We start from the raw sequence: 12,411 nt of genomic DNA, 5'->3' as shown, positions 1-12,411 counted from the left end.
GGGCGGCTATGGCGGCGCAATGACGGCAGTTCTTACAACCGCTGCACATTGATGGCGGCTGTATTCCCAAACTCTCAGTACTCAGGAACTCCATCTTGCTGACCTCCAACTTCACAGCTTTACAGGCGACAGGATTAGCAACAGTCCTGCCATCTGCAGACACAACTAAATAGCCTGTACCAAATAAGCTTCTGTACAGTCTAGAGTCACCAACCATTTTATCTGCACACGGGAACATAGCTGGTGTTAAATGGCCGATTAAAACATCAATCTTGCCGTCGACCATAGAAAAATTATCAGGCTTCATGTTGAAAATGTCGGCGGCGGCTGTAGGATCAATAGAACGCAACCCTTCTTCAGTACCAATGCTGGGCACTACCGCCGCCTCCAGAATATGTGAATTCCGGTTGCGGTCAACCAAACAAATCTTGACTGTAGGACATGCTTGGCTCTTTCCATCTGCCAGAGAAATAGTAGCTGTGCGACCAGTTGATGGCAACTCTAACTTCTTGGCAATACTTCTAGAAATCAACGTCAAATTTGCTCCACTGTCCCACATGGCATTGACGGTGACTTGACGTTTGTCAGCCGCCAACGCCGGGACCTGCTGCAACATCAGCATAAAATTGTTCTTGCTAAACAATTGTGATTCATACACTGCCGCAACTTGTCCACTAGCAACAGATTCATGTAATAATGAATTATGAGGCTGGTTGCAACTGTCAATGGTACAGCTGCCAAGCTTATCGGCTCTGGGACACTCGGCCACCCGATGCCCTTTTTGTAAGCAGAGCAAACAGGCGCCTATCTTCTTGACGAAGACTTTGCGTTCAGGAACAGACATATCCCTAAACTTGGAGCACTTAAACAACAGGTGATCAGAGTTACAACCTTCCGACGGGCAAGGCTGTTTCTTCTTGGTCTTAGCTGGAGACCCAGGTTTACCAACGGCTGTAGCTGCGGCCGCAGGATTACCTTTCTTCTTGGAGGGGGTGTCTACATCGAATGAACACCTCATCAAAATGGCGCCACGCTGTTCCTCTATAATCTTCAACAGCTTAGGAATATTTGGGGTATCCATCGAGCCCAACGCCAGGTTGAGCTTGTCCTGGAAATCACGTGGCAACTTCTTGGATAACATTTCCAAAAGAATAATGGTCAACCACTGGCTTGTGGTGACTTCCTCATCATCATCATCTTTAGTCAACTGCTCGAGCTGGCTAACTGCACCACCAAACTCTGCTAAGACTGTCACAATCTGGTTGGAGTCCGACGGTTTAGGCTTCTTCTCCCATTGGTTGAAAAGGCAGAGCATCTGACGTGTTTTGGACTTAATACGTGCGTCGAGGTAAGCCCATTGAGATTCATGTGATTGAATCTGAATTAACTGAAGTCTCAACTCTTTATTTCTGCAGACCTTTTCACTGCTCAACAATAACTGTAAATATGACGGGTCCTGTCCTACGGTAAGCTTTTTAAAATTGTCCTTGAAACTTACGTAGGCTGACTCTGAGCCGTCAAAGCTTGGAAGAAGGCGTTCGTCGACACGATTCATATATCCTGGCGTGAATATAGAACCGGTGCCGAACTGTGGTGTGCCAAACGGCGACACAAATGGCGATGCTGTCGAAGCACCCGCCGTCGTTGTAGGCGGCTTCACAGGTTCAAGCTTAACCTCGGCCAGCCGTTTCATCAAAGCAGACAAAGTGTTTATAATTGGTTCTGGTAAGGGAAAGTATGACCCTTTAATAACTTTCACAATCTTTATGCAACGATCATATAGTTCAGCCTTATGGTCAGGCAAATTATCACCAACTAAATCAACAACACTTTGAATGTCACTGAGCTCCTCCATAGCATCTAGAGCATCTTTCAGAGCGTTATAATCCTTTTGCACAGTAATTATATTAGAATAAATGTCACTAAACTCCTCAAGCTCTTGGATTCTCACACCAAGCTTGCTAAAACCGACCATAATGCTATCGAATGTCTCGAACTTGTCATGGACAAGGATTGACTCCTTAGTGAAATGTCTAACATCAAGCTCTGAAGATTCACTGACCAACTTCATCACTTTATTTAGTTCACTGGTTAGGGCCTCGACGGCTGGGCGCAGCCGTAGTCCCAGTTGAGCGCCTTTATTCTTTTTAGGACCCATGATTGTCACAATAATTAACTGTACTGATTACGATTATAATAGTGTGTGGTAAGGTATCACAACCAACACATTCACAAAACTTCACAGATATTTTCTTAGCCGCATCTGTTCTGTCTCGTTTTCATTGTTTCGGTACGCATGCCTTGCCGTACACGAAATCTTAATCTCCAAGCCCTCCGAATGACCAACATGTGAATGTTTACAAATGTGTATTTATTACCATGAAAACGGTGCATCTAAAACAAAAATATAAAAATTAATTACATAATATTAATGGTTTATTATTTTTGTATATCGAGGTTGCGTGATTTCAATTTAATTAAAAATATAAAATTTCTAAAAAACTTTAAATTGGCACGAAACATATTAAATAGCATCAGAAATTGATAATTTTAGATTCAAATGATCAATAAAATTAAGGAAAATATTCGTATGTCAAAAGTTAGCAGTTAAATGGTCTATTTGTTGAAAAATTAATGTTTTAAATTTCTTCGTAAAAATATACCATACTACACTTATTATTAAGAATTAAAGATAAATTCTTACCACATTATATGTCAAACTAAGCAGGAAGGCTTATTTGAGATCTTCCACGGATTAGAGCGCATGTATATCCATCCAATACATTATTTTTATTCACGTAGCTCTTCACATGGGAATCAACAAGGAAAAAATGTGCGCGCCTTTGTTTGTTTACAAGCGAAGCGCGGAGATAGTTAGGAATGCCGCGTAACACACTCATTCTCTGGTGTAAGGAAAAGGGAATTAATGGGTTCGAACTTGCCAGGGAATACAAGAAAATCATTCCAACACACTACAAAAAAAATCACGAAACCTTATAAAGTTTTTCATGAAAAATCACGAAACCTTATGAAGTGTTTCATGTAAGTGAAGAGTGGTGGGACAGAAGGGGAGGAAAGGGGGAAGGGGGTTGAGGGGAAATTTTCCATTAGAATTGTTTGTCAGAATATCCTTCCCTTGTCCTTGTTATGTTGTATTTGTAAAGGGATAGGTTAATGGAATGTAGATTAGTCTTCACAGAACCAAAAGTAAAGCCTTGTATTAAGCATTATGCTTTTGTGGTAGTAATTGAGAGCAATATGGATCAATCTTCAATTAAAAAATCCATGGCGGAACCAAATAAATGAATTTTTAATTGATTAACTTTGAGGGAAGATTAATTTATCTTCTATTAACCTATTGAGATTTTAAAACCATTGTTCTATACAGTTTTAAGTTATTTGAGTGAACCGGTGAAGAAAAAAAAAACAGTTAAAAAGTTCACTAAAGTCATGTATGTTATAAAAGGATAATTTGAGTAAAAAATATTTCATGTATCAGATACGGAGATACTACTTTCTTATTTCATATTCTAAAGAATTTTGATATTAGAAAACACTATGTGTTTTAACTAATTTTAAGTATTTTCCTTTCTTTGGTAGATAGTGTTTTTGCATTTAACTTAAAGGGATAGTTCCACGAAGTGCATTTAAAGAGTTAAGGTACTTGGAGTAGTGAACTTTTATATGTCTTAGTAGAATATATCAGGCATTGGATAGATATGATTAAATGTAAAAGAATTTTTAACTTGGACCTGACCAAACTTTTTTATTTGACAATATCTAAAAAAGTTAAAGTGAATTGCCACATAAATTACATGAGAATGGTCTATTTTTTCCTTATAGGTATACCCAAAACACCAGTATAAAAGAATGTATTGCCACATAATTCACAAGAGTTATAAAAAAATTGAACAGGGGTTCCCCTTAAGGCAAGGTAAGTAAACCAGGCTGTTTTCTTTATTTTTTAAAAAAAATCTGTAGAAAACCTGTCACGTGAAGAACCGGACGTAATTTTTATGTTTTTTTTAAGTATCTTTAGAAGTCTTGCCCCGAGGGGAACACCTGTTCATTTTTTTATAACTCTTGTGAATTATGTGGCAATTGATTCTTTAATACTGGTGTTCTGGGTATACATATTAGAAAAAAAAGACTATTCTCATGTAATTTATGTGGCAAATCACTTTAACTATTTTAGATATTATCAACAAAAAAAAGTTCGGTCAGGTCAAAGTTAAAAATTCTTTTACATAGAATCATATCTATCCAATGCCTAATATATTCTACTAAGACATATAAAAGTTCACTACTCCTAGTACCTTCACTCTTTAAATGCACTTCGTGGAACTATCACTTTCATATTTCCAGTGTTAACAATTTTTAGGTAAAGAAGAAGGTCCATATCCCAAATTTTAATATTACATAACTATGAAACAAATATGTAAAAACTCAGATTTATTGAAATAGTTAAAACAAAAATGTTCGAATCAGATTTCAGAAAAATGCGCGGACTCGTTTTAGGCTTCGTCTTGGTTGCTTGTGCCACTTTGGCATTGGCTGAAGAGAAAAAGGTAAGATTAGGGTTCCTTTTTTTTAACAGCAGATCAGGGGTGTATATTCTGCATGGGATCCCCGGCTCAGGGGGGGGGGGGAGGGGAAAAAATGTAAAAATTAAGAAAACTGAAAACATTTTTTCCATTTCGCCCCCCTCCTTGCACGGTTAGTTTTTTATTAAATGAATAAGTTAGGGTACAATGTTTGGCACTTTCGATATAAGTAAATGATAATAACAAAGCCACAGAATACGATAATACCTTCAGAAAAATCGATGAAAATAGTTTTCATACTAAATTTTGGTTTTTTATATTTTTTCTAAAATGTCATGACAGAAGATGCAAAATGTCGTCTTAGTTTTTTGAAAGGATTAATCTTCTCTGAAATCTAAATTATCAAAATATTTTTTTTGGTAAATGATTATACGATATATGTCAAACATTTTATCAGAAAGAAATATTTAAAATTGTGAAGTAGAAACCTGAATAATTTTTCTTGTGGAAATAGTTTTCTGCAAATGTTGATAAACATATGTCTGCTAGCATTAAGATGTTTGTACTGCCAATACACGTTGGGTTTTATTTAAAGAATTTCTTTAAAATGTTTTTTTTTACATTGTTTACCAATAACGCAATATTTGCTATCAGAAAACCCCCGACTAAGACTCGCCTACGACCCGATCTTTTAGGATTGCTTTGTAATTTACATTTTTGAAAGTCTTTAAACAGTATACACAGCAAATTCTCTCTTTTGTAACTAACTTTCCGAATAATATACCTAAAGCATTTGAATTGACAAAGGCTATGCTAATATTTTTACCATTCAAGTTTATTTAATATTCTAATAAATAGCGCAACCCTCCAAGTTTATGACTACTTTTCATGAACATATGATCTAAAGAATAAGCTCTGACGCAATGTCATATAAGGATATTATAATATTCATCAAAAAAATTGTTATTTTTGCATATATGTTACATTTTACAGTGTTTTGTGGCTCAAAAGAAAGACAATTAAACATTATTTCATATTATATAGTTTAAATTACATAAGATAACCTAGAAATAGTAAAAAATTCCTTTTCTTTTTTTGTCGCAAAAGAGAATTCAACAAAGATTTTCATTAAAAAACACCTTAGTGTAAAAATTAAAAAGTTTAAACATGGTCACAAAAAGATTCAATTAGTTTATTAAATGTTTCATTTTCAGCAAATGACGATTAATCTCTATAACAAAGAATAAAGTGTAAAAAGATATTCTCGTTTTAATTTTAAGCAACTTAAAATGCATTTTAATACCTTTTAATGATTTATTTTTTAAAACATCATTTTATAAAATGTTATTGATTTTTAAAGTTATATATTAGAATGTTTTTAAATTTTGTTAACATTTTGTTTTAAACGTAGAAAATTGGTAATTCTAAACATTCAAAAAGTGATTTTATTAAATTTTCATCACTTAAATTGCATGTTTGATGAAATTTTCAACTGATAATTCAAGAAAATCGTTTAAGTTTTATTATATTTTACTTTGAAATGTTAAAAAAATATATTATTGTCAAAAATGTGGAAGTTATACTTTCCTCAAAAAAAGACCTAAAACATGCAAATTAACACGTGTAATGAGATTTTTTTTCTTTCAGGTTTAATTTTAAGTAATTATTGATATTTTTTGTAAAAAGGATTTTATATAAAAAGTTTTAAAACTCGAGTTATGTAGTGGTTCTAAAAAAGGTTGCGAATTTATGCAATTTTCTTGCAAAAAAAATTTTCTAGGATTTTAAAAATAGCAAAGGGTGTTATTAGATGTACTTACAGATACAATTGCTAAGTCATTTTGGCCAAACACTAAAATAAAGTTTTGACATCTGAGGGTCTAACCGTGCTTGGTTAAAAAAACTAAAAAAAATGTGTGGTAGGAGGGATAAAATAAATAAAATATAGAGTTCTTTAAATATTTTTCTATTTCCCCCCCTACTTTTAAAGAAAAATCTAGGGGGGAAAAAAATAAAAAATTTTGTAGCCGGGGAAAAAAAATAAATCTTGTGCAGAATATACACCCCTGCAGCAGATTCGGGTTCTTGTTAGGCTAAAATTAGTGTCGTAAGTTTTTTCTTTTCACCCCCCCCCCCCTCCCTTTTTAAAGGCAAAGATCACCACCCCCCATCTATCCCCACCTACACCACCAAAAAATAGGAGAAACGGTACTGTGAAAATATAAATAAAAGCAGCTTTAGATTCTTCCCAGTACCCAGTAAAATTTAATCCCTTATTTTTTTTTAAAAAAAGGCTTTTTAAAATATTGCTAGAATCCGGAATCCGTCAAAAAAATAAGAATCTGGGATCCGCTGAGAATTCTTTTTATTTTTGGACGTATTCTTGTAAGAATCCGAATCCGGTTCAAAAATTAGACAGATTGCCAACCCTAGGTTCAAATCAAACCCGCTACTGCTGTGGCGTAAGACGTTGCTGGGAGGGTGAAACGTTTGAATCTCGGCCCAATATCACACCAAAACTTCAGACGTTAATGCTGCTATGTCAAAAGCGCAAAAAAAGCAATGAAAATAGCGAAGTAGTATGTAATTGGATTGTTTAATGGTCTCATTTCAGAATGATATTTATCCTATAATATAAAGTAGTAAACGTTTTTGTCTGTACCGAAGGATCTCGCTAACCGCTGAACCGATATTGTTCTCCTTAACAGTGAAGATTCTTATAGGCCTTGACAAGGTTTTAAACTATTTTTAGGGAGTGTGTCTTTAACAACTTCCCTCCAAAACTCAAATTTAAAATGGGATGAGGTCGACTTTTCCCCCTCCTACCTTAAGAGCCCCTAGAGGCTTCTAGGGGGCGTAACCGCTAGTATAACATAATGTAATATTATGTTTAGTTTTTCAGTATGGCTTCAAAACCGTTTATTATTTATAACCGGTTCTGAGCCATACTGAATAATCATGTATCGTATTGTAGATAAATTTTCACGAATATTAAAATAAAAATCATAATAGTTTATGGGCCAACTACACCAGAATTAATATTTTTATTTTACTTTCCGCAGAAAGGTGACTATGATACGATAAAAAAAATATTTAATTTCTATTATAATACAGGTAACAAAGTTGCAGATTGGGGTAAAGAAACGAGTAGAAGGCTGCACTGTAAAATCAAAGAAAGGTAAAGGAAATATTTTGATTATGATTAGGTACTATTTTGTATTTATCAAAACAATAAAAGTTTAAACATCAATTTTAAAGAAATATAAGAAAAGGAGAGGAAACAATTGAAATTGCAAAATAATAAACTATGAAGTTAGAAATACTACCTATGTTTTAATTGATTTGCTATTCCAACTATTTCAACGAGTAAATTGAAGGAAATTCGATTAACTCGGCTTCATTTAATTTAAGGTGATAGTCTCCATATGCACTGTACTGGTACTCTACAACATGGAACTATAATAGTTATTATTAATTCAAGGTGATAGTCTCCATATGCACTATACTGGTACTCTACAAGATGGAACTGAATTTGATTCTTCTATACCTAGGTACTATATAAAAGTAACAGGATGTCTGTTTGTACGGAAGGATCTTGCCAATCGCCAAACCGATAAAGTTCTCCTTTACAATTTAACTTCTTATATGTCCTGGAAAGGTGTATTACTTTGTTAGTGGAGGGTACCACTACCCTCCGAAAAAAATCGCCCTTTTTTCTTCTACAAACTAAAGTTGAAAGTTGAGAAGTTTTGACTCCCCTTCCGGCCTTGGGGCGAAGAAGGTATTAGTTTATTTTGAAGTACTTTTAAAAACATGTTTTATATTAGAATCCGGATTAATTTATTATAAATATGATTTGCACAGATTAGACACTTTTTATTAAAATAATATGGTTTTGTTTTAGAGGCCAGCCCTTGGTATTCAAAGTTGGTACTGGACAAGTTATTAAGGTATGTACTATATACTATCGGCTATGCCCCTAAAGGACAGAGGCCTCCAGGAGCATTTAGTCGTGAGAGAAACCAAGTTTAACTTCTAAATTCTAGTTTGGTTTGTGGATTGTGGAGGTTGTTTTGCTCCCTCAAAATAGTTATAATTCTCTGTGAGATGGTTTTTACTGTAGAGGATAACCATATCAGTTTAGCGATAAGCTATATTTCAACCATTTTTTTATTTACAAAATAAAAATGATTTTGTTTTACTTCAGGGGTGTACATTTTCAAAATTGACCTGGCTGAGGGGGGAGGAAGGGGTGGTATAAAAAAAATATGTGGTTGGGAAAAAAAAAAAAATTAAGATAAATGAAAACATTTTTTCCATTTTTCTCTCATCTTTAGTGAAAAAAACTTAAATAATGTGTGGGAGGGGGGATAATATAAATAAAAAAAGAGTTTTGAAATTTTTTTAAATTTTTCCTCTTCCTTGCTTGAAAGAAACCTAGAGGGGAAAAAATAAATCTTGTGCAGAATATACACCCCTGTTTTACTTTTCAGGGATGGGACCAAGGTCTGTTGAACATGTGTGAAGGAGAGAAGAGAAAGCTCGTTATTCCCCCAGAGCTTGGGTAACTTTTTTTAGATTATTAATGAAGCTTTTCTATATTTTATATTATCATTCTGTATGTTAAAGCAAGCTTTGATTAGAATCGTTAATTTGACTGTCCTATTTTTAAAAATCTCGCATGGGAATTCCTGTAAAGCGTAGCAACTTTATGCCCAAGAGTCTGTATGTCCAACTTTCTAAATAATATCAAAGATAAAATTTTGATTAAAATGGGGGGATGATTAATTTTTGTACCCTTTTTTGAGCACTGAATAACTGAATCATTGTTCAACGGCACCATCGCATTTGTAAAACCAATAATTTTTTCTACAGGTACGGAGCCTCAGGTGCCCCACCCAAGATTCCCGGCAACTCTGTCCTCATCTTTGAAGTGGAGCTCATCAAGATTGACAGACAAGGCAAAGGAAAGAGTAGATTCTAGATTTTATTTATCGCAGTTTTCCGCGGATGGTAAAATGAAAATGTATGAATAATATACATATTTTTTTATCTTTCATGGGGAAATTGTATTTAATGCTGTGCGATGTATGATTTTTAATATTACTCAGAACCGGTTCTAATCCATAAGAAATATCAAACTCGGAGCCATACTGTATTAGTTATTTATCTCATCGTATTATAGACAGTTTTTAGCTGATAGTTAAACTAAGTATTCTAAGATTATTTCCAGTTTTGTTTACCTCGATAGACCGAACATTAACCCCTTTCCTGCGGGACTCTAACCCTTTAAGGCTGTCCATTAACCAATAAAACATTGCATATAAAAATTCTAGAATTTACTTTTTCTCCTAGGTGGTGAACTATAAGTCTAAGATTCATTCAGTATGAAGCATTTCTCTTCAATCTATCCAGTTACTTTACTTACTAGTTAATTTATTTAAATACCAGCATTTTGGTATCTTTTATCTTGCCTTGCATTATAAATACCTGCGTTTTTGTTACCTCATCTTTTTAACATCTAAAATACCTTTTTCTGTTTTAAAATCTGTTTACCTTTTGGTGATTTTGATTGTTTGATTTTCTCTTTTCTCGTTGTGATAATGTGATTGTGATATTATTTTCTATTTATTGAGATCCCTTATTTTATTTATCAATTTATGCCCCTCTTTAAATATTCGGGTATAGTCCCTTTCGTGGCAACGCCTCTTAAGGAGCGTTTCGTCCTATTTTCATAGTAGCTTTCTAGCCCCTGCTGGTTTCTCTAACCCTGCGGGGCAATCACCTAACCTAACGTAAAATAACCTATAAAAAGCTTCTGTAAAAATACGACTAAACGCCCCTTAAGAGGCATTGTCACAAAATGGACTATACCCTTATACTTATTTTCTTTTTTCTTTGGGATTTTTTTAAACACGTATGTCTTAATAACAATTTAACCGAACCTCTATACTAAAGAATTATGATATTTTTTATTCTTTAAAAACAATTGTGTTAAGCGTATTGTTAAGAGGCGAATTGTTTTTCTAATTGTTTTTGTACGGGTTTGTTGCAGACAGTAATAAGAATGGGTGTCCAAAGAGATTCATCGGAGGAGAGTGATAAAAAATCCGGGAGACAGAGACACGATTCTTCATCTGATGATGAGGATAGGGACCCTGTAAGTATACCCAGGCAATTTTTAAAACAAGACCACTGAAAATTAATTCAAATTAATTGAATTACCCAGATGGTATTTCTTTCAGCATAAAAACCCAAACATAGGAAGTTTTTTCTTAAAAGTTCAGAACCAATTTAAAGCATTCACATTATTATTATATATTATAAATCAAAACATAAATGAACCTATAATTTTTAGTAGATTTTTAGATGTGACTTGAAATTAATGCAGAAGGGAAGAACAGTCTAAATTAATGATGATATAAACCCTTCCCACAAGTAGGACACAATTTTGTTATTTTTCAGCTTGGAATTAAATCATCTTTTTATTTTCAGAGAAGGCGTCGAAGGCATGATTCCTCCGACAGAGAACAAAAATCTCCGTCAAGAGACAGACGGAGGAGGGAGAAGAGTGAAAGTCCTCCGCGCAAACGCGCCCGCAGCACCAGTCCAGATAACAGGCGCAGAAGCCCTGAAAGCAGACGCAAAAGAAGTAAAAGCAACGACAGACGACGCGATAGAAGTGCCAGCAATAGTCGTAGAGACAGAGAAAGGCGGGAGGATAAATCACCAAGGCGGAGGGATCGTTCAAGAAGCCCTAAAAAAGAGCGAAGCAGATCACGGGAAAATCGGCAACGGCGGGAGGAACGTAACAAAAGTCCCAAACAAGGTCGTGATTCCAGCCCGAAGGACAGAAAAGATAGAAGAAACCGTGATGAGGACAAAGAAAATAATGATAAAAGCAAGAAAGATGGAGATGAGAAGGGAGATAAAGCTGCCCCGGCAAAGAAAAAGGATGATTTGTTGACGACTAAGACTGGTGGTGCCTATATTCCTCCGGCTAAACTTAGGTAAAGTTTTTTTTTTAAGTTTTATTTTAATAGAGCAAATATGTTCTATAGATAGAATTTGTTCTCTAGAGGTTTTTTCAAGCATGGATTTAAATCCGATCAATATCCGCTATATTACAACCGGTTCTAATCTAATCTAATTTTTTTATATTACTAAACGCGAAAGTTTCTATGATACGGTCCATATTTTAAGTAAAGGTACCAAATGAAAAATTATCGATGAACAATCCTTTAGTGTAGGTAGGTACCTAAAGAAGTTTTTATTATTTAGAATGATGCAGCAAAGTATTACAGACAAGCAGAGCGAGGCTTTCCAACGTCTAGCTTGGGAAGCTCTGAAAAAATCTATCAATGGTTTGATTAACAAGGCATGATCTTTTTATTTATTAATGACACAAGGGTGTATATTCTTCATGGGATCCCCTGAAATAAAAAATAAGTGGTTGGAGGGGAAAAAGATATAAAATTAAGAAAAATTTAAATATCCCCCACCCTTCTTAGTAAAAAAAACTAAAAAATTTGTGTTAGGAGGGATAAAATAAATAAAATATAGATTTCTTTAAATATTTTTCCATTTTCCCCCCATCTTGGTTTATAAAGTTTTGTAGCCGGGGTAAAAATAAATCTTGTGCAGAATATACACCCCTGTAATGACACCTACTAGATAATTACTCGGGATTAAAGTCACGCAGCTATATTAATTAGGATTTCAATCAACTAGAAGTGTTAAAATCTTATTGTTGCTTTACGTACATAATAGTTTTATACAGGGTGCGCCACATAAATCCGGACTTTTTCTTATTTTTAAACAAATAAACATAAAATCGTCAATTTTAAAGATTTTATTGAATTTTAAA

The 12,411-nt window shown here is 34.3% G+C and overlaps 4 protein-coding genes across 10 annotated transcripts in view; 3 read left to right on the top strand and 1 right to left on the bottom strand.

The window, feature by feature from the left end:
• The window catches only part of CSN8 (COP9 signalosome subunit 8), an 18,521-nt gene extending 14,032 nt beyond the window's left edge, over window positions 1-4,489 (top strand). The window contains exon 8 of one of the 5 annotated variants that reach the window (XM_080148981.1): window positions 4,382-4,489. The gene's annotated coding sequence lies outside the window, so the exon portion shown is untranslated. Of the gene's footprint in view, window positions 1-3,124; window positions 3,501-4,365 lie in introns of those variants that run through there. The other 4 variants (XM_080148982.1, XM_080148985.1, XM_080148984.1 and 1 more) reach the window with 4 other exon arrangements.
• Window positions 1-12,411, bottom strand: part of LOC145306673 (exostosin-1b-like) — a 145,207-nt gene that overhangs the window by 52,052 nt on the left and 80,744 nt on the right. The window lies entirely within an intron of this gene.
• LOC145306678 (peptidyl-prolyl cis-trans isomerase FKBP2-like) lies at window positions 4,432-10,600 on the top strand. 2 transcript variants are annotated; one of them, XR_013875138.1, is made up of 8 exons: window positions 4,432-4,568; window positions 7,659-7,722; window positions 8,026-8,095; window positions 8,449-8,494; window positions 9,038-9,108; window positions 9,420-9,512; window positions 9,901-10,226; window positions 10,393-10,600. XR_013875138.1 is itself a non-coding variant. In XM_080148986.1 (7 exons), exons 1-7 carry the CDS (start codon window positions 4,476-4,478, stop codon window positions 9,911-9,913), a joined length of 444 nt encoding a protein of 147 aa, XP_080005112.1. In that variant the 5' UTR covers window positions 4,432-4,475; the 3' UTR covers window positions 9,914-10,600. The 2 variants fall into 2 exon arrangements, 1 of the variants encoding a protein (XP_080005112.1); XM_080148986.1 differs by having other exon boundaries at window positions 9,420-9,505; window positions 9,900-10,600.
• The window catches only part of ncm (pre-mRNA-splicing factor nucampholin), a 15,033-nt gene continuing 13,197 nt past the window's right edge, over window positions 10,576-12,411 (top strand). Inside the window, exons 1-3 of the mRNA XM_080148973.1 lie at window positions 10,576-10,704; window positions 11,040-11,554; window positions 11,826-11,922. Coding sequence (XP_080005099.1) covers window positions 10,612-10,704; window positions 11,040-11,554; window positions 11,826-11,922 — 705 coding nt within the window. The 5' untranslated portion in view covers window positions 10,576-10,611. The remainder of the gene's footprint in view (window positions 10,705-11,039; window positions 11,555-11,825; window positions 11,923-12,411) is intronic.

The sequence above is a fragment of the Acartia tonsa genome, chromosome 14, assembly GCF_053477335.1.
Source record: "Acartia tonsa isolate MP-2025a chromosome 14, ASM5347733v1, whole genome shotgun sequence".
Classification (NCBI taxonomy): domain Eukaryota; kingdom Metazoa; phylum Arthropoda; class Copepoda; order Calanoida; family Acartiidae; genus Acartia; species Acartia tonsa.
The sequence above is the reverse complement of the archived record's forward strand: the minus strand, read 5'-3'. Positions and strand labels throughout refer to the sequence as shown.

Coding starts and splice junctions, on each gene's coding strand:
- LOC145306678 (XM_080148986.1), top strand. CDS start 4,476: ATGTTCGAATCAGATTTCAGAAAAATGCGCGGACTCGTTTTAGGCTTC. Junction 8,096..8,448: donor TTTGATTCTTCTATACCTAG/GTACTATATAAA, acceptor GTTTTGTTTTAG/AGGCCAGCCCTTGGTATTCA. Junction 8,495..9,037: donor GTACTGGACAAGTTATTAAG/GTATGTACTATA, acceptor TTTACTTTTCAG/GGATGGGACCAAGGTCTGTT.